Source organism: Scophthalmus maximus, chromosome 8 (genome assembly GCF_022379125.1).
Source record: "Scophthalmus maximus strain ysfricsl-2021 chromosome 8, ASM2237912v1, whole genome shotgun sequence".
In the NCBI taxonomy this organism is placed as follows: Eukaryota; Metazoa; Chordata; class Actinopteri; order Pleuronectiformes; family Scophthalmidae; genus Scophthalmus; species Scophthalmus maximus.
In genome coordinates, this window is record NC_061522.1 from 14701476 (window position 1) to 14721714 (window position 20239).

The following is a 20239-nucleotide window of genomic DNA, read 5'->3' on the forward strand; positions in this document are numbered from 1 at the left end:
TGAGAGTAGATGAGTGCTACTGATGAGAAGGTGTCTGGCTCAGAATCAAGGTTTCCATTTTCAGTAGCTCACTCATTTATGAATGTATTGACATCAAACCACCTCTCGTGTGTCTGGGACATCCTCTCACAACTTTCACAGCTGTTAGTTTGTGAAAAAGAAATCCCTTAGCATCCTTATCAGTTGGCATTTTGCTATAATATGCATCATTTCAAGGTGATCATCCACAGGGATGGGGAGAGAGGACTTGGAAAATTAAGGTAAAAGAGGAATAAAGGAACAAGATACATGTATAAGTGTGTGCGCGCGCGCGTGACCACTGCTGGAGGTGAACTCTTGCTAGGCAGATGCTAACAGCAGCAGCGTCAGTCACACTTATTTAACATAGTGTTTTACGACTTTACTGCGGTAGGAAAGAGAACATGACCACGTCACGTCGCTGTTTGTCCTCGCGTGTTTCTGTAGAACAGAGTCTGACTGAAGTTGTCACGTAACTGCCGCTGACGGTATATAGCTAGCTAGCTTTAGCTGAAGGAGTAGTGTGCTCCGCCGGGCGGGGGAAGTGTTGACTGGCGCTCGACTGATACGAGACGTTCGCAGATGGTCACAGTGGATATACAACATGGTGTCTCTGGAGACAGCAGGTGTGTCCGTCTCCTCCATCGGTCCGTGACACGCTTCGCTGGCGGGTAAGAGGAGCGAACATGCTAAGTTAGCTTGCTAGCTTGAAAAGTGAAGTGGGTCTGACGCCTCAGACCTCAGCTTCCTTTCCTGAAACAGACCACCGGAGCAGAGACTGGCTTCACATCGGTCGTGTTTGTTTCAGCCGGACAAGGGGCTGCTGGTGTGTCAGTCCGTCCCGAGGAGCTGGTGTCCTGCTGCCTTCACCTCATATATTTTGACAGCTAGCCACAACTAGCATGCTGCTGCTACCGGCTTCCGCGGGACTGACTCTGTTAAACGTGACTCGCGTGTGACTCGTGACTTTCTCCTCTTTAAGCAACGGAATCAACCGACTCCAAGACGGCAGCAGCAGCGGGGGAGAACCTGGACCCACCCGGGTCCACAGCCAGGACGAAGATGGAGTTAGCAGCGGTTAGTACATCTGCTGGCATTCGTTTTGTGTGTGTGTGTGTGTGTGTGTTTGTGTGTGTGTGTGTGTCGTGTCCCCACAACTTGGGGTTGGGGTTTAGAGTAAGGGTTAAGGGAATGCATTATGTCGATGAGTGTCCTCACAAATATAGAAATACCTGTGTGTGTGCCTGTGTGTGCGTGTGTGTGTGTGTGCGCCTGTGTGTGTGTGTCCTCATAATAGAGCCATGTAGCACTTCTCCTCATTGCCCACATTAACCTGATGCACTCAGATATATTTAAATTTTAGCCGACATGGTATAAGCAGTAATATAAAAGTTACATTGGTTGAGACTTGCCAATCCAGAGCAGCACTGAAGGACAAAAGTGCCTCATGCATCACAAACGTTGTCCATGACCCGCTGTCAGTGGAAATGAAAGAGCTGATCCTGTGAAAGTGTCTGGAAACGCTGATAAACAATATGAAAACGTTTCAGCCTCACGGCCGTTTGATCTTTATCACAGATGAGACAGAAAAGATGCAGAGGCCACGGTGGAAGCGTGGGATAGATTTTTCTGAATTGTTGACCCAGCCATATTTGCTTGAAGCCAGTGTCTACAATGACCACGACAATCACTTTTCAGATTTTGATTTTGGTTGTTTTCATAGGATATTTCCAAATTTGGATGATGATGTTAGATTGTGAGGGAATTGATCCCTCTGGTCACCTGACAGAGATACACGATTGCAAGCAGATTTGTACATAGCTCGTTAATACCTTTTGCAAATAGACTACGACATACATTTTCAGTTACCCAGATTTAAAGCACCCCACTCAACACACACACACACACACACACACACACACACGTGCACTCACACACACACATGCACTTTATGACTCATGCCATTTGACAAAGATGTAGTTTAGCAGTGAGCTCTGCGGGGGGGGCGGACTGAAATACAGATGTGTGTGTGTGTGTGTATGTCTGCAAGATAAAGATAGAAGTCCACAGAAAAAAGCAGGCTGGATTAAGCTTCTGCTTTGACTGCAAACGAGGGGGGAGCAGGAGAAAGCCATTGTGGGTTGGCAAGAGAGAGAGAGAGAGAGAGTGAGAGACAGAGAGAGGAGAAGGAAGGTTTGTGAGAAACGGATGGAGGTTTGTGTCAGCATCACAGAGAGAGGGAGGTGAAAGTGGGCAAAATGCAGGAAAAACAGGATTCAAACAGCCGAGCCCCGGGCAGCCTGGGAAAGGTAGGTGTGTGTGTGTGTGTGTGTGTGTGTGTGTGTGTGTGTGTGTGTGTGTGTGTGTGTGTGTGTGTGTGTGTGTGTGTGTGTGTGTGTGTGTGTGTGTGTGTGTGTGTGTGTGTGTGTGTGTGTGTGTGTGTGTGTGTGTGTGTGTGTGTGTGTGTGTGTGTGTGTGTGTGAGCTGCTTATAGTACGTATCAAATGTTGTGTGTCTTGGAGACATTTTATCTATGGCACAGACGTTTTTTTAAATTCAGTTTGTTACTGTTGCTGTAATTATTGTTATTGTCTTCACCTTCAAATACAGCTACATTAAGCCTCCTGTCTGTCCGTGTCTGTGTCATGCCTTTTGCTGTGTGTGTGTGTGTGTGTGTGTGTGTGTGTGTGTGTGTGTGTGTGTGTGTGTGTGTGTGTGTGTGTGTGTGTGTGTGTGTGTGTGTGTGTGTGTGTGTGTGTGTGTGTGTGTGTGTGTGTGTGTGTGTGTGTGTGGGGGGGGGGGGGGGGGGGGGGGGTTGTCTCTGCACATCTCCATCATCTCCACTGAGCCTCTCCTCTGTTTACAGCTATATTTTTTTGTGATGATTTAAATGTCACACAAGCCTTTTATATGCAAATTAAAGTCCAGTATGTGAACAAGGTAATTATTTTGGGGCACATCTCTGCTGTGGCCAGATATTTGGTTCCGATATTTTATTGGATAATGTTTCCCTGGAGTTCAACAAAAGGTGACCACAACTGAGATTGATGTTGAATGATTAATTCATTGTGACTAATCCTCCCCCCCCTTCGCCTTATCCCCTTCCTTTTCTTCTGTCTCTCATCTCTGTCTGTAATTCACACCTCTTTACTGTAAACCTCCTCTCCTTCTCCTTGTCCACCATTTATATCTTTTGTTACTTCTCTCCTTTATGCCCTCTTTCTTTCACCCCCCCCCCAATTTCTCCCCCTGTCTGTCTGACACGGTGCTCAGGCTCACCCAGCTCTTAAAGCCTTTATGTGTGGCTCCCTCAGCGGCACCTGCTCTACGCTGCTCTTCCAGCCTTTGGATCTGGTGAAGACACGGCTTCAGACTCTGCAGAACAAGGCCAAGCCAGGGTCGGTGCACACATAACGTGTGTGTGTGTGTGTGTGTGTGTGTGTGTGTGTGTGTGTGTGTGTGTGTGTGTGTGTGTGTGTGTGTGTGTGTGTGTGTGTGTGTGTGTGTGTGTGTGTGTGTGTGTGTGTGTGTGTGTGTGTGTGTGTGTGTGTGTGTGTGTGTGTGAATATGAAAACACAAACTGCATGTCATAAGAAATATGTACATCAGCATGCCTCCAGTCTTATCTTTGTTTTTATTCGATGATCAACAACTTTTTCAGACACACATGCTGCAGGACAACATATGAAGGCAGTACCAGCTGTAATCTGTGTCTATGACCCATATAGAACAATGAGTCACACCAGCACCATGTTGTCATACTGTCAGGCTGCTAGGTTACAATTATCTACACCAAGGAGAGAAACAGGAAATGTTTGTGTCTGAAAATGGATAGCTATTTCAAACAGTGATCCACAGGTAGAAGACACAATTTGCTTCCAATTTCCAGAGGATAAACTGCTTATCCTTTGTCCATCTTTGAGGGTCTCTATTGTTTTACGTTTGCGACTTTTGAATGTGTTTGTGACCGTTCCTAAACCTCCTCCTGCAGTGCACCAAAGGTGGGGATGTTTGCTGTTTTCGTCAATGTCATTAAGACAGAGAATTTCTTCAGTCTGTGGAAGGGCGTCTCACCTGTGAGTATCTGAGCTTGTTGAAAATTTACAATAATTTCTGCAGTTATGAATTCTACATAGGCAGGGACGTGAGAGTTTTTGTTCGTCAGGAAGGATCTGCCAACACTGTCTTTCAGCTTACATTCACATAAACTCTCTATCTCTTGCTCAAGGAACCACGGACGCTCTTCTTTTCATTTCATACACATAGCTGCGTTTCTGTCAGAAAGACAAATAAACAAAAACAGCAACAAAAACCTACATTTAATTCTGTTTAGCATGTTTGACACAAACATTGTAGATCTCTTATTATGACAATTTAAAACATTGTAGAGTGACAGGAAAATATTTAAATGTTTTCAGATTACCATAATGTATTTGCTAAACTCTTGTCTATTATGTTTTAGATAAAATGTTAAACACTTGTATTTCCCCCTGGCAGTCATTTGTGCGCTGCATCCCCGGAGTTGGCATCTATTTCAGTACCTTCTACTCCCTGAAGCAGCATTTCTTCCTGGACCGGGCACCCAGCGCTGGCGGGGCTGTTCTCCTCGGAGCGGGTGCCAGAGCTGTGGCTGGCGTCTCTATGCTGCCATTCACCGTCATCAAGACACGCTTTGAGGTGATTGTAATTCATAATATGAATGATGAATATACATATTAATAATCTATTTTGATATTATGAAGAGATCTCAGAGCCCCTCACTGCTGAACTAAAACACATTTGCTGTTCATGTATGATTGATGGCCTTTAGTCAGTTGTGCAGTTTAAGGCATTGATTATTGATTTTTCCTAGTCATTTATTTTTGAATCGGCTTCCTCTGTTATAAATCTGTGAATAATTGGCCTTCATCAGACATGATTTTAAATAGGTGAAAATAATAACAAATGCATTGATCCAACAAACGCATTTTTATAAAACACTCAAGCCATTATTATTGGTTTATTCGGTCTTCAGGCACTCCTCATACACTTTTGTCAGTTTGGCAACGACAAAATAACTAGCAATTTATAATTTTTAAACTATACAAAACACAAATTGATATTGCCAGTTTTTTTGGGCTCTGGCACAGGAAGATAATGCTTCTCTCTGTAATCCAGCCTGTAGGGTAACTTCCTGGAGAAGGAGGAAATGGAAGGGGGATATTTTAATCTGTTGCAGCTGCATTGCACCTATTGTACATACTCAGCAAAGTGTGCTCATTGGCTGACATGACACTGTGTAACTGACGATAACAAAGATGGAGACTAATCTATTAAACATTTATCACAAGTAAGGGACCATTACACCTAGCTTCCATAAATGACTGACTGCAATTTACAGAAAAATCGGTATCCAGATCGGTGCTTCATGGTGATTCTAGCCATAAAAGCAGTGATGTACCTGAATCCCTTTGATTGGAGATGTTACTATTATGTTTCAGAGTGGCTGCTACAACTATGTGAGTGTGGTCGGCGCTCTGAGGAGTGTGTATGAGACCGAGGGGATCCGGACTCTGTTCTCAGGGCTGACGGCCACGCTGCTCCGAGACGCTCCGTTCTCCGGCATTTACGTCATGTTCTACAGCCAGGCAAAGAGGGCGCTGCCGCCAGGTGAGAGCCACACTGCCTACCTTAGAATGAGTGCTTTGAATCGGTCCTCTTCCGTGAAGTCCTTCATGTTGGACCACCGTGTTTCTACAGGAGCCTACAACGGTGAAACCAAACGCTGGCTCTGGAGAGGGCCTGTCACACTTTACTCGTGCCCTTTCTCCTAATAACTGGTTTCTCTTCTACTCTTAGAGGTGTCATCATCGGCCTACGCTCCGCTGATGAACTTCGGCTGTGGAATGGTGGCGGGTGTCTTGGCGTCGCTGTTCACACAGCCTGCAGATGTGGTGAAGACCCACATTCAAGTTAGCCCGTCCCACTGGAGCACTGCGGATGCTGTTCGCTACATTTACAGGGTTTGTGCTGCTCTTACCACTGTTCATGGGCACGTCATTTTCACTCAGACACAGAGCTGGCAACACTCGTTGACATGAAGTGTATGACATTGCCACTAACCCAGTATCACACTGAACTCTCCTGCTCTGTCTTCCCCCTTAGGAGAACGGCATGGGCGGGTTTTTTCGTGGAGCTGTACCCAGGTCTCTTCGGCGCACGCTCATGGCTGCTATGGCTTGGACTGTTTACGAACAACTGATGGCTCGAATGGGCCTCAAATCCTGAATAGCAGTGGTGCTGAGCCATAAAAAGAAATTAAATATGAGGGGATAACGATCTATTTTCTGAGCAAGAAGAAAAGATGAGCTTACAGGGAGTGAGTCAACACTACCAGGATTTTAGGCAGAGGAACCAGGTGGATAGTGAGTGTGCGTCTGGGTGTGTTTATTTAAATGTTTGTGGAAATGTCTGAAGGTGTGTAAGTTTGAGATGTTACACATGAGACGCACTAATGTCAGTCTTGGACTGAAGTGACACTCCCTGCTGTGAACTGAACTCATTCCTTGTCTTACTATTTATGTGTGGACGCCCTGAGGTACGGCTACTACTCAAGAAATGCCCTTGACAGAGAGCCTGTGTCCTCGCGGGGCAGCTCAGTTGCCTTTGACATGGTGTTTTTGGAAAGACTGCCAAGAGAAACGGGACATTCAGCAGGCTGGTGTACCCAAGCTATGCTGAGGTAACCAAAAACAAAAGCACTTCAGAGAAGGAGATGGGAGCTCTGGCTTCTGCAATATTTATGAAACTTAAGATTGGGCGGTGCTTCTCACTTGCCAATTGATATTGATTGAAAGGCAGACTTGGAGGACATTCATTTGTTTCACGCTCAGACAATCACAAGTATTTACACAGCTACAATATGTGAGGAAAAACGGGATTAACTTCAATAATCACAATAAAGCCTTTGTTGCCGTATTTTGCTCAAAACTATGCTAATTAAAACTTAAAACTGTGGGGCATTTTGAAATAATAAAAGTCACATCTGTAGCTAACATATATTGATATCTGTGGTGGCATCTCAGTCAGATCAGGATTTTGTGGGGTGTTTTTGTTATTATGAGTTTTGTGACTTAAAGGTGCCCTGTGGAGTTTCTGACCACTAGTGGCGCTGTGGAGCAACGCTTGAGGAGTGCGTCCCAATTTTGTTTGTGTTGTGCACAAAGGAGCAAAAAACATAGTAATGCTGCCATGTTCACACTATTCTACTTTGCTGCAGTAACATTCTGTATAGCTTCACAGATTTACAGTAAAAAAGGCATTTTTAAAACCATTCTTCACGGTGGTGAAGTCTATAAACAGTCATATTAATGAGTAGTAGTAGCAGTGTAGCAAAGGAAAGAGAGAGGACGACAAACATGGATGTAATCAATGCACAATTAAAAATTTCATAAAGTTGGATCCTCAAATTCGGAGGGAAATGCATTCAACAGGTTCGTTAGACATCGAGGATACACAAAAATCACTTTAGTCACTCAAACTGATTGTAAACATAACGTTTGTTTACGAGATAAATCCAGAGGGCACCTTTAACAGCAATGTGATTTACATTTTCCCTGAGTTTAAGTTAGCACTTTTGACTTTTTGTATTTGTTCTACAAATTAAGTAAACCGTTTGACAGGGTTAAATTGAGCTCTTTCAGATGTTTTGAGTCATTAACTGTCTGTGATTAAATGTGAAACCTCTTTGCATTTTCCCAGAACCTCAAGCTTGCAAGTAAAGCACTGCTTAATCATTTTTGCGATTGCGTTTATAAGAATTATACAGAATCCATATCAGTGCTGGAGACACGTGGATACTGACGGTGTCCACCTCCTGCCTGGCTCCTTATAAATACATACGACTTCAACAGAATTATTAGTGGTAGAGTACGAAGACCATATTTTATGTTGCTTGTACAGTGTACACTTTCTAAGATACTCATTTGTGTTGATATAAAAGAAGTTATTTACTGAAAAAGAAAATATAATATATAAGTGTTTTATAGAAACTGCCAAATGGTAGATGTCATTGGTGGAGGAGATTGAAAGATTTAAGTGTGAGTCACCCAACACGTATTCTCCTGTTAGGTGTGTTACCGCTAGAGAAAGGTCAGTCCCGTGTGATCTGTTGATAACCTGCAGCAAAAAATAAATCAAATCAAATCTGGAATTACTTAACTGAGCATTGAGGTGAAAAAGTGAGAGGGGAAGGGAGGGATATGTGAGGCGATGCACTTTTAAAGAAACATGATTTTTTGGGTTTGTTATTTATTTAAAAGTGGAAGTTCTTGCCGTGGTACGGGATTGATTTCTAAATGCCTCAGTGTTTCTTGTGTAACATAATCTCTGTATCTCACTGTGCCCCACGTGTGCCATAATTCACCAGGATTGTCTTCCTCGTTGATTATCTTCATCATCACACCACTCCTGTTGTGACTGTTTTGTATAAGGTCATTGTTATTGTAGAGACGTAGAGATTTGTTTGCTCAGACTGACACTGAGCCTGCCTGGATTTTAACCTCAATAAATTTTACTTTGGTTTCATTTGTAATTTTTACTTTGTTATTAGAAATCAAGAGGAGGTTGACTTTGCTATGTACCTGTCAGTGTGTGGCATTGTTCCAAATAATTGCCTGATAGGACTAATGGGTTGTTTTGACACACTCACAGAGCAAAAGTCTGTGATGTCAACAGTGCATCTTCAAGGGGTACAGTGCCCATGTATTGATATTTAAAATTTATAAACCTTTTCACTGTGCTTCGCTCCATAGCGGCACACCCGGCAAGTTTGAAGGCGATCAGATGAGCATTTGCTCCTTTGCCTACTTTCAGGTCACAAAATATTTTGGCATTTAATTTTTGATTTATCTTTAATATACAGGTATTAAAAAGAAGTGTGCCATGCAGACCTATTCTGTCAGCTCTTTCAGTAAAACAAAAATCAGGTTTACGCTTGTAGTAGTAGTAATAGTTGAAATGAATGATAATATCTTTATTAAATTGTGTCTTTCATGGCCCTCAAGGTCACTTTACATTACATAGAAAAAAACATGCAATATGCAAGAGTAGTAAAACAAATGAAATCAATAATGCATAATCACATAATAATGATACAGCAGTATTTAATATGCATTGTGTGCAGCAACATAGATAGAAGTACTTTATTGACTCCAGAACTAGGAAAGGTATGAGTGAATAAACGACAATCAGTGATCTTTCTGTATATTGAGCAATCACTTTGAGATTTGATCGGACAGTTAAGAAAGATTATGTTTAAGATTAAAATGGTTCACCCCAGATGGGACTCGAACCCACAATCCCTGGCTTAGGAGGCCAGTGCCTTATCCATTAGGCCACTGGGGCTAGTTCGTCGTCATATGAAAATAAAATATAGTTATTTAAGGATACACATGTGAATGAGAGTGGCGTCTGTTGTCAAATGTTAACGACTGGTGTACAGACACGTTCCGGTTCTCTCTTGTATGCGATTACACTCAGTCAAAATTTTAAAAACGCAGCCGTGTATCTTCTTCGTTGCTAGGCAACGCAGACGGAAATACATCAAGTACACAATAGAAGAATCAAGCTACTTCCTGTCTATCTATTTTACTCCAAAATAATTGTAACCTAAGAACAATATCCTAGACGGTTATGTTCTCTTACGACTGCCGTCTCAAACTCGGAGTGCAGCCTATTCGAAGGGGGCCGACTGTGGCTTATATCGAGCACTTCACCGCGAATACGAGTTTGACTGATTCGCTTGTGCTTTTAGTTTGAAAATACAAGAGCGGGAAACGCGATCTATGCTGCCAGTGAAATAACGCTGTCAGCCGGAGCTAGCTTAACACAAACCGAGAGCCTGCTTCGCAACACTCCTCACAGAATACTGGAACACGTGTTGATGCTACTATTGTATCACAGCCATGTCGGTTGTGAGATAGTTTGATCTAAAGTAGCATGGGGTTTTTCTATCTGGTTTCAAAGTAAGATGGAACCTGGGGGTTAAGACCTAACGGTGGCTAGCGGAGGTAACGGATGGCGTTCGTGCTTTCACAGTGAGGAACCCCCGACGTTACCTTGGTTAGCGACAAACAAGCGTCACCCAGGCGACAGTCTCCTCTTCTGAACTCGTCGACATGGTGAGTCAACAGCTACATTTCACGACCAGTATAATGCTGCAGCAGTCACAGTCGTGGACGTTGGACCACTGGAGCCCCCCGCCAGCTAAAGAGTGAAAGAGTTCAGTGGTCACCACATCTTGTCGTTGTACCCTGGTTCTAGATCCTGTCGCGAGTGAAACCAGCTGTGGGAGGAGAGAGCCAGGTGAGCTGCAGCGAGAAGAAGAAAAACAAAACAAAGGTTCCCCCCTTGGAGGAATACCTGCAACAGAGAGACTACCTTGGGGCCCTGACCCTGTTGGAGGTACGCACACACACACACACGCACACACACACACACACACACACACACACACACACACACAGGCCACTGTGATAGTAGACGTGGAGGTTAAGTTCCCCCTCTCAAGAACAATACATGATCTGTTGGTTCCTGTCTTTCACATGCCCTATATTATATTTTTCAAATATTCAAGAATGAAGCAACCACTTTCCTCAGTAAAAAACATATCCAAATGTGATGGTTCTTTTTCACAACAATGTGACACTTGCTGATGAGTTGTATAAAGTATGCGTTTAAAGAGAAGGTCATTATTTGAGAATTGTATGATGGATATTGGAGTGGGTCAGTGAGATATTCATGATAATCAGTAAGTTCTTTTTTTTTGTTGTTGAAGAAAATGGGTTGAACCAGACAAGTATTTTACATCTTCCATAAATGTACAATATACAAATAACACTCTGTTACTCGGGTGCTGCTGCTGCTGATGTGATGTGTCATCTCCAGTTTCAGAGGAGCATTGGAGAGAAAGAGGAGCATGCTGACCTCTGGATCGGCTACTGCGCCTTTCACTTGGGTGATTACAAGAGAGCTATGGAGGTATGTTTTCATGTTTGTCTGATTGAGTGTGTGCAGCTAGGTGCACACATACACAACGTGCCCAAAATTCAGTATTTAAATTCTGATTGCTTGTCGAGGATGTGACTGGCAGTTTTTATACGGTTGGATCACATTTGTAATATTTTCGTGTAACGTTTTGACAGGAGTACAAGTCTCTGACCGAACAGCCTGAATGTCCTGCTGATGTGTGGGTCCATCTCGCCTGTGCCCTGTTTTTCCTGGGGCTCTATAAAGAGGCCGAGGAGGCTGCGTCTAAGGGTAGGCGAGTACACTTGTAAATTCCTGCTTTGGACCTTATGCCTGCCACTTGACTTTAACCAAAACTTTTTACAATGTTATTTGGAGAAAATCTCATCATTAAAGTTACATTGTGTAATAATTGGAAGAACTCACTCACAGAAATTGAACATATTGTCCATAACTATGAGTTCATATATGTATAATCCACCTGCAACAAAGAACGATGTTTTTCGTCAACTTTGAATGAGTTATATGTAGTTACATGAAGTGGACTCGACCTCCGTGTAAGTCGCCATGTTTGCTATGTCGTGTGAATACGGTTGACCAAAACACTCCAGAATACGTTGCATTCACTTTGAATTTTACGCACTGCCGGAAATGGAATCAGCGGTGCGCTGTCGGGTGCTCAGTTGGTTGCGGTTTGCAACTTTACAACGAAATGCCCCCAGAAAATCAAAAAAATGACACACTGGGGCTTTAAGTTTATATATATATATAAATGTGAACTACTTTCAGTCTTGGCAGTGTGATAAACTTAAGATGAAAAAACCTCCCATTGAATCTGAGGGGTTTTCACTTAATTATTAAGTTTAGCAAATTATGCTGAAAGGGTTTGCTGTACATTTTTTTGAGCAAATTAAACCACTCCCCAATCATTGTGAAATTTCTGCAGTCAACTTACAGTGCTCTTTCGTCAGTTATTGCATCAATGGATTTAGTATCCTATTCTCCAGTGGTTTGCTGTCTTACTAAGTTTGTTATCTCTTGTCCTCCTCAGCGCCGGTCTCCCCCCTCCAAAACAGGCTCCTCTTCCACTTGGCCCACAAGGTTGGAAAATAAATGATATTTTTCTGTTATGTGTTTATTCGCCCTCTCTGCCATCACTCGCTCACCAACAACTCACTGCTGACCAACGCTGCAGTGTGGATACAAGATTATATCTGTACTTGGAAAACTCTGAGCTCAAAACAGTACATTCTGAGTTGTGTTTCCAGTGTTTGTGTTATAGAGATTCTTTGCTCCCTAACTTTTTTCTGTGCATATCACTTTCTGAAAAAAAGCAGAGGGGGGGGGGTGGGACTCAATCATGGGTCACAAGAGGATACCCTTGAACTCCCGACCTCTGTGCATAGCACAGCACTCGACTGGCAGACCAGCGTTACACATGCAAAACAAAACATAAAGAAGGAAATCCCCCTTCCAAATATTTGTGCTTGGTGACATTCTGAAAAGCCGACATTCATCAAGGCTAATGGAACCAGGATCATTAGGTAAATTAGCCGCAGTGTCATCTATTGTCTCACGAACAGGGCGCTGACATGTGGGTGGTCCATGTAGGATTTTATCGTTCTATCGCACCATTGACCGTTCACGTTGCAGCGCTTTATTTAGTTTAAAATTTCACGGAATTTTGTATGGTCCATTGGGGACTTAGCATTGATCACTTTGAGGAACAAAGTGCAATGACATTTTGTCCCAGCAGAGGCAGGGATATGTAGACCGGAAAGGGGGAACTCCCACGCATCTCCCCCAGATAATCGCACCCTGCATATCACCTCAACTGTCATCTCAACCCTCTTCTTAATGACCCTTTTCTTCCTTGTTTTGTCTTGAGAAACTTGTCTATTTCCACTGTTCATGACCAGTTGCTGTTTCTCCCAAAGTTCAACTCACTGTCTGTGTCGTCCTGCTTTCCATCCAGCCTCGTACCATTTTGTCACCCTGATCAGATCACTGTTTGAAATGTTCCTCTTGTCCTCATATCGTGTCGCAGTTCAACGATGAGAAGAAGCTGATGGGTTTCCACCAGAACCTGGAGGATGTGACCCAGGACCAGCTGAGCCTGGCATCCATTCACTACATGCGTTCCCACTACCAGGAGGCTATAGACATCTATAAACGGCTTCTGCAGAACAGGTCTTTGCTTCCCCTGCCTCTTTCTCTCTTGAATTAGTCTACCAATCCGGCTGCACTTGGGCACATGTACCATCCAAGCACCACCGTGACGGGTGTTTGTTGTCTCTGTGCAGGAATATTAGATTTTAGGTGCTTCACACTGTGTCGAACCATAAAGATAATTCAGCTTCGTTGCTGCAGACCTGCTGAGCTGGCTCCCCTTAACACTGATCTACCGTATGTGCAGTAGCAAGGGTAAAAAAAAAAGGAAAGACTTTGATTTCACAGGATCTCCTGTGCCACTTCTCTCAGAGATCTATTCGTGGCTTGTGGAATCTGTGGGCCAACGTGCATCAAGTTTTTTTTAAAACTAGCGAGACAGCAGATGTGACAGCTGTAGCTGCAGAGCTCTGCAGCAGCTCTGAGCACACTTGTTGTTGAAATCCGAATTAGCTTTACCACTTATATAACTTTTTCAGACTGCTACAAAGAAATGCAAAAATATCTAAATTGGGATATGCAAAAATATTTTCTATCTTGTCCTCACGCCACATTTTCAAAATTGTAGTCCATCGCGTCAAATCTTCACTTTCGTCAGGTCTTGAATTTGAATTAATGTCAAATCAAGCAATATATAATAATAGTGATCAAATTTGTGACTTCTTTTTACATTAGCAATTTTCCCCCCGACACAACTATGTAAGTTTTTTTTGTAAAATGTATATGCAATAGAAATGTAGAAAAATGCTCACTCTGGTAAAGTCACATGCACTCTACTTAAAGAAATAAGACTGAAATGTAATATTTCATCCTGTCCATTCAGAGATTTGCTGGCCCTGAAAGTGTACGTGGCTCTGTGTTACTACAAGCTGGACTACTACGACGTGTCCCAGGAGGTGCTGGCCGTCTACCTGCAGAGCATCCCTGACTCCACTATTGCCCTGAACCTCAAGGCCTGTAACCACTTCAGGCTCTACAATGGCAAAGCAGCAGAGGTAAACAGTAAAACAGTGACTGACGCAGCTGGTGGTTTTTACAGGTTCATGCACACATTTTTATGTTTCGGCTGAAATTGGTTGCAAAGATAACGGCGCAAGATCTGGTTATTTTGATGTCAAACCTGAAAAGCCACAACTCCCATTGTTTTAACAATGAAATAGTCATCTATATGTCATCGCATTTTTCTCATAGAATGTATCCATGTTTGTTCCTTTGCCACCATGCACAATTAGGTAAACATAAAGACTCATATCATATCTGTTTTCCATATAATATACAATTAATGTGCTTTTACTGGAAATATCTCCTTAATACTTTATTGATTAATTCATTTATTGTTTATGTCAGTAGCTGCTTGGCATTTTCATTTCTTTGGGGAGAGTAACGTAATGGGTTTGACTTAATGTTTGCGTTCTCTCCCTCTCAGGCTGAGCTGAAGAACCTAATCGACATATCCTCCTGCTCCTTTGAGTTTGCTAAGGAGCTTATCCGACACAACCTGGTAAGCTTTGGTTCTGTCCGTGAGGGACGAGCTGTGTGTGTGTGTCTGTGTGCACACACCAGTGGCTTACATGCCGGATTCCCACACACTGAATCTCTCCCCCTTGTGCTGCAGGTGGTGTTTCGTGGTGGGGAAGGGGCTTTGCAGGTGCTGCCTCCTTTGATCGATGTGATCCCCGAGGCCAGACTCAACCTGGTAATCTACTATCTCAGACAAGGTGTGTGAGTGGGGCATTGCAGTTTTCTGGAACAAGCTAAACTAGGAAAATATTTGTTTTTAAATGTTTCACTGTAAAATGATGTGTGAAGAATATTTTTAGAACTTTATTTACAAATGCAGTCGCCTATTAGAATAAATACAAATACAACTCTATAAGATATTTCTATTAGTTACTTAGTATGATATCTGTTTTGAGTGACCTGGAAATAATAAGGAAATTTACAACAGAATCAAATCCCACTCTTATGTGATGATGCTGTGTTCAAAAAAGATAGATCATTTCATCATCCTTGTTTTCTTGTTGCAGTAAATTGAATGTATAGTTGTGTTAAGTGTCAGATTGTATTATAAACTTCTCATGCTCCGTCCTACACTTCCAGATGATGTGCAAGAAGCTTACAACCTCATCCAAGATCTGGCGCCATCCACACCTCAGGTGACAATTCTCTCAGTGATACTGAGTTTTAGTTTGATCTTTCGCTTGTTGTTTCAAGCTTGTTGTAACCACTTGGCCTAAATACTACACTCCAGAGTACCAGAGTGTCTAACTATTACCAGGACTCATACTGAATATTTTGATTTGAATAGTTAGAGGTTTTTTATGGGAAAGAATGTCACTGTACAATGAAAACCATAATAATGCAAAATTAAAAGACGCCTATCAAAAAAACTCTCCTCCCTGTTCCACCTGAGAATTCCTGAATAGCTTTTCCTTTCTTCTGACAAGCTTTTCATAAACTGAGTATTTGGCTTTTCTGTTTCATTAATGTTTTGCCTGTTGAAGTGGATTGAAGTTGTTTGGGAAAAAAGAGCAGATCAAATGATTTTCTCTGATCATTTCGTCTTTTCTCAGGAGTATATTTTGAAAGGAGTGGTAAATGCCGCACTGGGACAGGAAATTGTATCAGTGAGTATTTGTGTTAAACTGGAAGAGTTTCATGCAAGTGAATGTGGCAAAAGCATGGAACAAATGTGTTTATCTATCTTTTCAGAGGGATCATTTGAAAATTGCGCAGCAGTTCTTTCAGTTGGTCGGATGCTCGGCGAGTGAATGCGGTACGGTGAATAGAAGTTTAACTGATGTGACCTTTTTAAAGAAGCACAGGGTGAGCATGTGTAAATAAAAATGTTTTGTCCTTTCAGACACTATTCCTGGCAGACAGTGCATGGCCTCCTGCTTCTTCCTCTTGCGGCAGTTTGAAGATGTTCTCATATATCTGAACTCAGTCAAGGTTAGTGGTACTTCACTGTTCCGTCAGTGTGTAGCATGGAGCTGAACAAAAGACACAATGGGTGAAGTGACACTAGCGATCACAAGTAGTGCTTCACAGATACAAGTGTGTGTGTGTGTGTGTTTTCCCCATGATATGTACTCCCAACAAAAAGCTGATTTTCTTTTTGTACGCTTTATTTCTGGATACATGGCATTTCGTCCTTTTTTGCAGGGTTACTTCTACAATGATGATACGTTCAACTTCAACTTTGCTCAGGCGAAAGCAGCCCTTGGCCACTACAAAGAAGCTGAAGAGGTACCTCACTTCAGCAAGAATCTACAGAACTGCTCTTTAGACGTTCATTCATTCTGTTACTGAAGTAACTGACTATTGTGTTGCACTAATCTCCATGTTTCTTTCAGGTTTTTCTGCTCATTCAGAGTGAAAAGATGAAGAATGACTATGTTTACCTCAGCTGGCTGGCACGATGCTGTATGTATAGTTGCAGTGATAACAATAACAACAATCTGTCTGAAGGGAAATTCATTTATGTTGCGCAATTCATACTCAAGAATTAACTAATAACACATTTTAAGAGATTTACTTAGTAAAAATGTGAACATATGTACTAATTCTAATCTTAACATGAAAATGAGGAAATAAATTAAGACGTAAAAACAAAATAGATCAACGTTGAAAGGCAGAAAAAATTGCTGTAGTTCACTAAAATTATCAACAAAGTGAAGCAAAAAAAAAGCCCCTTTCATTCTGAACAGAGTCTAAAAAAAATACAGTAATACAAATAATAAATGGTTGTTTAAAAACCCAGATCTGAGCCTAAGCTTTGGCACAGGGATTAAACCGCCTTAAAATGTTTGGATGATTGTTGATGTAAAAATAGCGAAGTCTAAAAATTAATCCAACAACTAAAGGTGGTGAGGTTTTTATTTGGTTAGAATGTTTTCGGAGTTGACATTTTTTAAGGGGATTATAAGTAGAGTGAAAACAGGAGGAACATGATTGAGTCCATCGGTAAAGGTGAGGCCTCTTTAGGCAGACGTGAAAAAAGCTCCAGTTTTCTACAGCTGCTGGCATGAAAGCAAGAGGAATCACTCTGAGACCTCGAGCTGGTAAAAATAAAACTGAGGAACCTTTTTCTTTCACCGAGGATGAGATCTGAGTTTATATAGTATTTTGTATTCCTGTCTTAATCTACATCAATAAAGCTTGCCCAGGGGCATTTAATATTTTCCAAATTGGAATCTATTAAAGTTGCCGACACTGGCTGCGAATGATGTATGATTGAACTCTGGTCTTGTTCTTGTCAGACATAATGAACCAGAGGGGTCATCTGGCCTGGGAGCTCTATCTGAAGATGGGCACTTCCTCCGACTCCTTCAGTCTGCTGCAGCTCATTGCCAACGACTGCTACAAGGTGACTTCATGCTCTTGTCTCCTGCTTCTCGTATCATCTGAGGTCATTATCATTATTAAACTGCAGATGATCATCAATTTAATTTCTCTGGGCCCAAGGCAGCCATCTTTTTTTGTTTGACTAACAGTCCAAAACCAAAAGATATTCATTTGACAAAAATATGAAACTGAGAAAAGCCAAAAATGCCACTAAATTTTTAGAGGAGCTGTCCCTCAAAATGTGCTCAGTTTCCTCACCATACTTCTCAAATGCTACCAAAAGTGTGAGCAGGCCTAACAGATGTGTGCAGTTTAATCTGTTCCTCCTAAATCACTCAGATTACAACCTGTTGTTTTTCAGATGGGCCAGTTCTATTATGCAGCCAAAGCGTTTGATGCTCTGGAGAAGCTGGACCCAGAATCTAACTACTGGGAGGGCAAGCGAGGGGCGTGTGTTGGTATCTTCCAGCTCATACTGGCAAACAAGGAGTCCAAGTATGTTTTATTTTTTTCTTTCTTGTGCAATAGTTTAGGCCTTGATTACACATTTTGAAACCTTTTTCCTCCATAATCCCTGTTATTACCCATTACAAATGAACAACATCTGGACCCACAAGTCAAACCCCTGTGGTCTGGTTGCGTGGGTGTGGTGTCTCGGTAAAAGACACGAGAGATGGTGCGTTCTTCATCTAATCTGGTTTCTTCACATATCCTGTGTTCGTTCTAGGGAGACACTTAAAGAGGTGGTCTCCTTGCTGCGAAATTCAGGAAACCCCCAGGTTGAATACATCATCCAATCTCTGAGGAAGTGGGCCAAAGACAACCGAGTCCTCCTCTCGTGACGACCGTCAGCACTTCTCAGAGCTTCAAGAGAAACTTCATTATTATCACGTTTTATTTTATTGATTTTGAACATGTTACATCACATTTCAAAATGGGTTGAACATCTTCCCACCCTCGAACTCTGAGCCGTCATTGTTCACTGTAGATGAAGACAACGACGAAAGTTTACAAAGTCATATTAATAATGAAACAAAATACTTGTATATGCACATAAATCCACATGTCTATCAAATTGAAATATATGTATGTATATATATAGTGTGCATATATCGAAACATGCATCCAAATATAACATGGTAATTAGAATAATAAGAGAAGTTACATTATGCAGAAATCATTGGAGCATTTGTTTATTTTCAGCAAATGTTGTGAATGATATATCTGAGACACATTTTGAACTTCTCTCTCTGATACAATGTTGTGTTTTGTTTTTTGAAAATCTTTAGTTGCAATTCTCTCTGTACTTGTATCTTTTGTATTAAAAATGACTAAACGTTTTTCTAAGTGAATAATTTGTATGAATTTCAGTCTAGTAACTGACTTTAAAAACATGTTCTCAAGTCATATTGAGCAATGCAAATATGCATTAACAATTTGCAGAATAACAAGGTACATATATCAGGCCCAATATGTGTGTATACTGTAGGGGGAGGGAAAAAAAGAGTCCAACTTGACCTAATGACATTAGACTTGATAAAGCCACAGAGGACATTATACAACTATTTCCATATGCTGAGTTGAACCTAATGATGATTAGATTGAACCTAATGTGTAAAGTTGGCAAAAATAGCAACAGCAAACCAGGTAACTAGACAGGACATGCCACATTGTGTCAGAGGCAGGTGGGGCATTAGAACAGGCCTCAACAGCAATTTTTTTTGGCCCATGGGCTTTAGCAACAGGTTAATCCAGCCATGGTTTCTGCCACAGAAGAAAGGGCAATAAAAGGATCAATGTCAAATTGAAATTTGCATTCACACAATTTATAGTAAACATGAGCATGTCTTTCTCTACTGGTCATTGTTACTTCTCTTCTGTGTTTGACAATCACTGTGCAGAAGGATGCGTGAGCCGAGTTCGACCCCGATGGGCTACATCTCACCTTCATCTGCTGGAGGAGGAGATTTTAACGTGATTTGGCACATCGCGTTCAGTCCGTGGCGCTGTCCTTCACATGTGATTTAGGTAATCTGCCTAATATTGCTGTTATCAGGTTAAATGTTTTTCATGCAGGTAATTTGGTTATTTGAACACAGTCTGAGTGTTGATTTTCCTCATCCAACATGAAGTCATCTTAAAGTTCTCTCTAATCTTGAAATGAAGGCAAAAATGTCTAGAGAGTTGAATGGCTGAGTGCTGATGATCCCAGCATGCACTGGGGCAACAGTTTCCTGTGATGTTTACAAAGTATTACCACTGTTCCCACATGTTCATCACTATTAAACTTTAGATATTACCACTCTGTGTGTTCACTGATTCTGGTGCATGACAGATGTCCTCCCTTAGAGATTGTTAAGTTACAAGCCTGCTATGAAAATGAAACCTCACTTAAACCCTTTTAATTGCATGAATAAAATTCATTGTTTTGTACTTTATTAAGTATTGGAAAGTAAGTTTTGATATGTACAGATCGATACGATTTCTCAATAATCTGCATGTTCTCATCTAAAACCATACCTATATTAACATTATTTTAAAATATTTCTAAGAAAGCCAACCTCTTTGATCTGAGAAAGTAATGTGTGGGATTTGCATTAAAACCTCCTGAAACCTGTCTTGTTGTTCTGACGACAGTACTAGATAAATTATGAACTAGTTTTGAAGAACCAAAAGAAAATCCAGAGGCCCTGGTCCA

The 20239-nt window shown here is 41.7% G+C and overlaps 2 protein-coding genes, 1 long non-coding RNA gene and 1 other non-coding gene across 8 annotated transcripts; 2 read left to right on the top strand and 2 right to left on the bottom strand.

The window, feature by feature from the left end:
- Positions 1–117: 117 nt before the first annotated feature.
- Positions 118–8583, top strand: LOC118312758 (mitochondrial glycine transporter B-like). Of its 4 annotated transcripts, none has more exons than XM_035637617.2 (8): positions 118–260; positions 1001–1095; positions 3292–3416; positions 4010–4094; positions 4516–4695; positions 5499–5667; positions 5857–6020; positions 6163–8583. In XM_035637617.2, the coding sequence occupies exons 2-8, from the start codon at positions 1081–1083 to the stop codon at positions 6283–6285; spliced, it is 861 nt and encodes a 286-aa protein (XP_035493510.2). In that variant the 5' UTR covers positions 118–260; positions 1001–1080; the 3' UTR covers positions 6286–8583. The 4 variants fall into 4 exon arrangements, with proteins under 4 accessions (XP_035493510.2, XP_035493509.2, XP_035493508.2 ...); XM_035637616.2 differs by lacking the exon at positions 118–260 and adding an exon at positions 306–689; XM_035637615.2 differs by lacking the exon at positions 118–260 and adding an exon at positions 306–644.
- Positions 8584–9329: 746 nt separating this feature from the next.
- On the bottom strand, positions 9330–9402 carry trnar-ccu. Its single transcript has one exon. It is a non-coding gene; the product is annotated as a tRNA-Arg (tRNA).
- Positions 9403–9828: 426 nt separating this feature from the next.
- Positions 9829–19840, top strand: ttc26 (tetratricopeptide repeat domain 26). 2 transcript variants are annotated; one of them, XM_035636956.2, is made up of 18 exons: positions 9829–10178; positions 10321–10461; positions 10945–11037; positions 11202–11316; positions 12077–12126; positions 13073–13215; positions 14018–14189; positions 14621–14695; positions 14810–14912; positions 15295–15350; positions 15768–15821; positions 15907–15970; positions 16058–16146; positions 16360–16443; positions 16551–16620; positions 17457–17563; positions 17903–18036; positions 19443–19840. In XM_035636956.2, exons 1-18 carry the CDS (start codon positions 10176–10178, stop codon positions 19567–19569), a joined length of 1680 nt encoding a protein of 559 aa, XP_035492849.1. In that variant the 5' UTR covers positions 9829–10175; the 3' UTR covers positions 19570–19840. The 2 variants fall into 2 exon arrangements, with proteins under 2 accessions (XP_035492849.1, XP_035492850.1); XM_035636957.2 differs by lacking the exon at positions 19443–19840 and adding an exon at positions 18269–18881 and having other exon boundaries at positions 9836–10178.
- On the bottom strand, positions 18419–19620 carry LOC118312396. The gene is made up of 2 exons (XR_004794218.1): positions 19487–19620; positions 18419–18523 (listed from the first exon to the last, which is right to left on the bottom strand). It is a non-coding gene; the product is annotated as an uncharacterized LOC118312396 (long non-coding RNA).
- Positions 19841–20239: the final 399 nt, after the last annotated feature.

Bases quoted from the DNA above. Each gene is read 5' to 3' on its own strand.
- LOC118312758 (XM_035637615.2), top strand. From the start codon at position 623: ATGGTGTCTCTGGAGACAGCAG. The intron at 645-1,000 runs GTGTGTCCGTCT...CTCCTCTTTAAG, and splicing joins GGTGTCTCTGGAGACAGCAG to CAACGGAATCAACCGACTCC. The intron at 3,417-4,009 runs GTCGGTGCACAC...CTCCTCCTGCAG, and splicing joins CAGAACAAGGCCAAGCCAGG to TGCACCAAAGGTGGGGATGT.
- ttc26 (XM_035636956.2), top strand. The intron at 11,038-11,201 runs GTATGTTTTCAT...ACGTTTTGACAG, and splicing joins ATTACAAGAGAGCTATGGAG to GAGTACAAGTCTCTGACCGA. The intron at 14,696-14,809 runs GTAAGCTTTGGT...CTTGTGCTGCAG, and splicing joins AGCTTATCCGACACAACCTG to GTGGTGTTTCGTGGTGGGGA.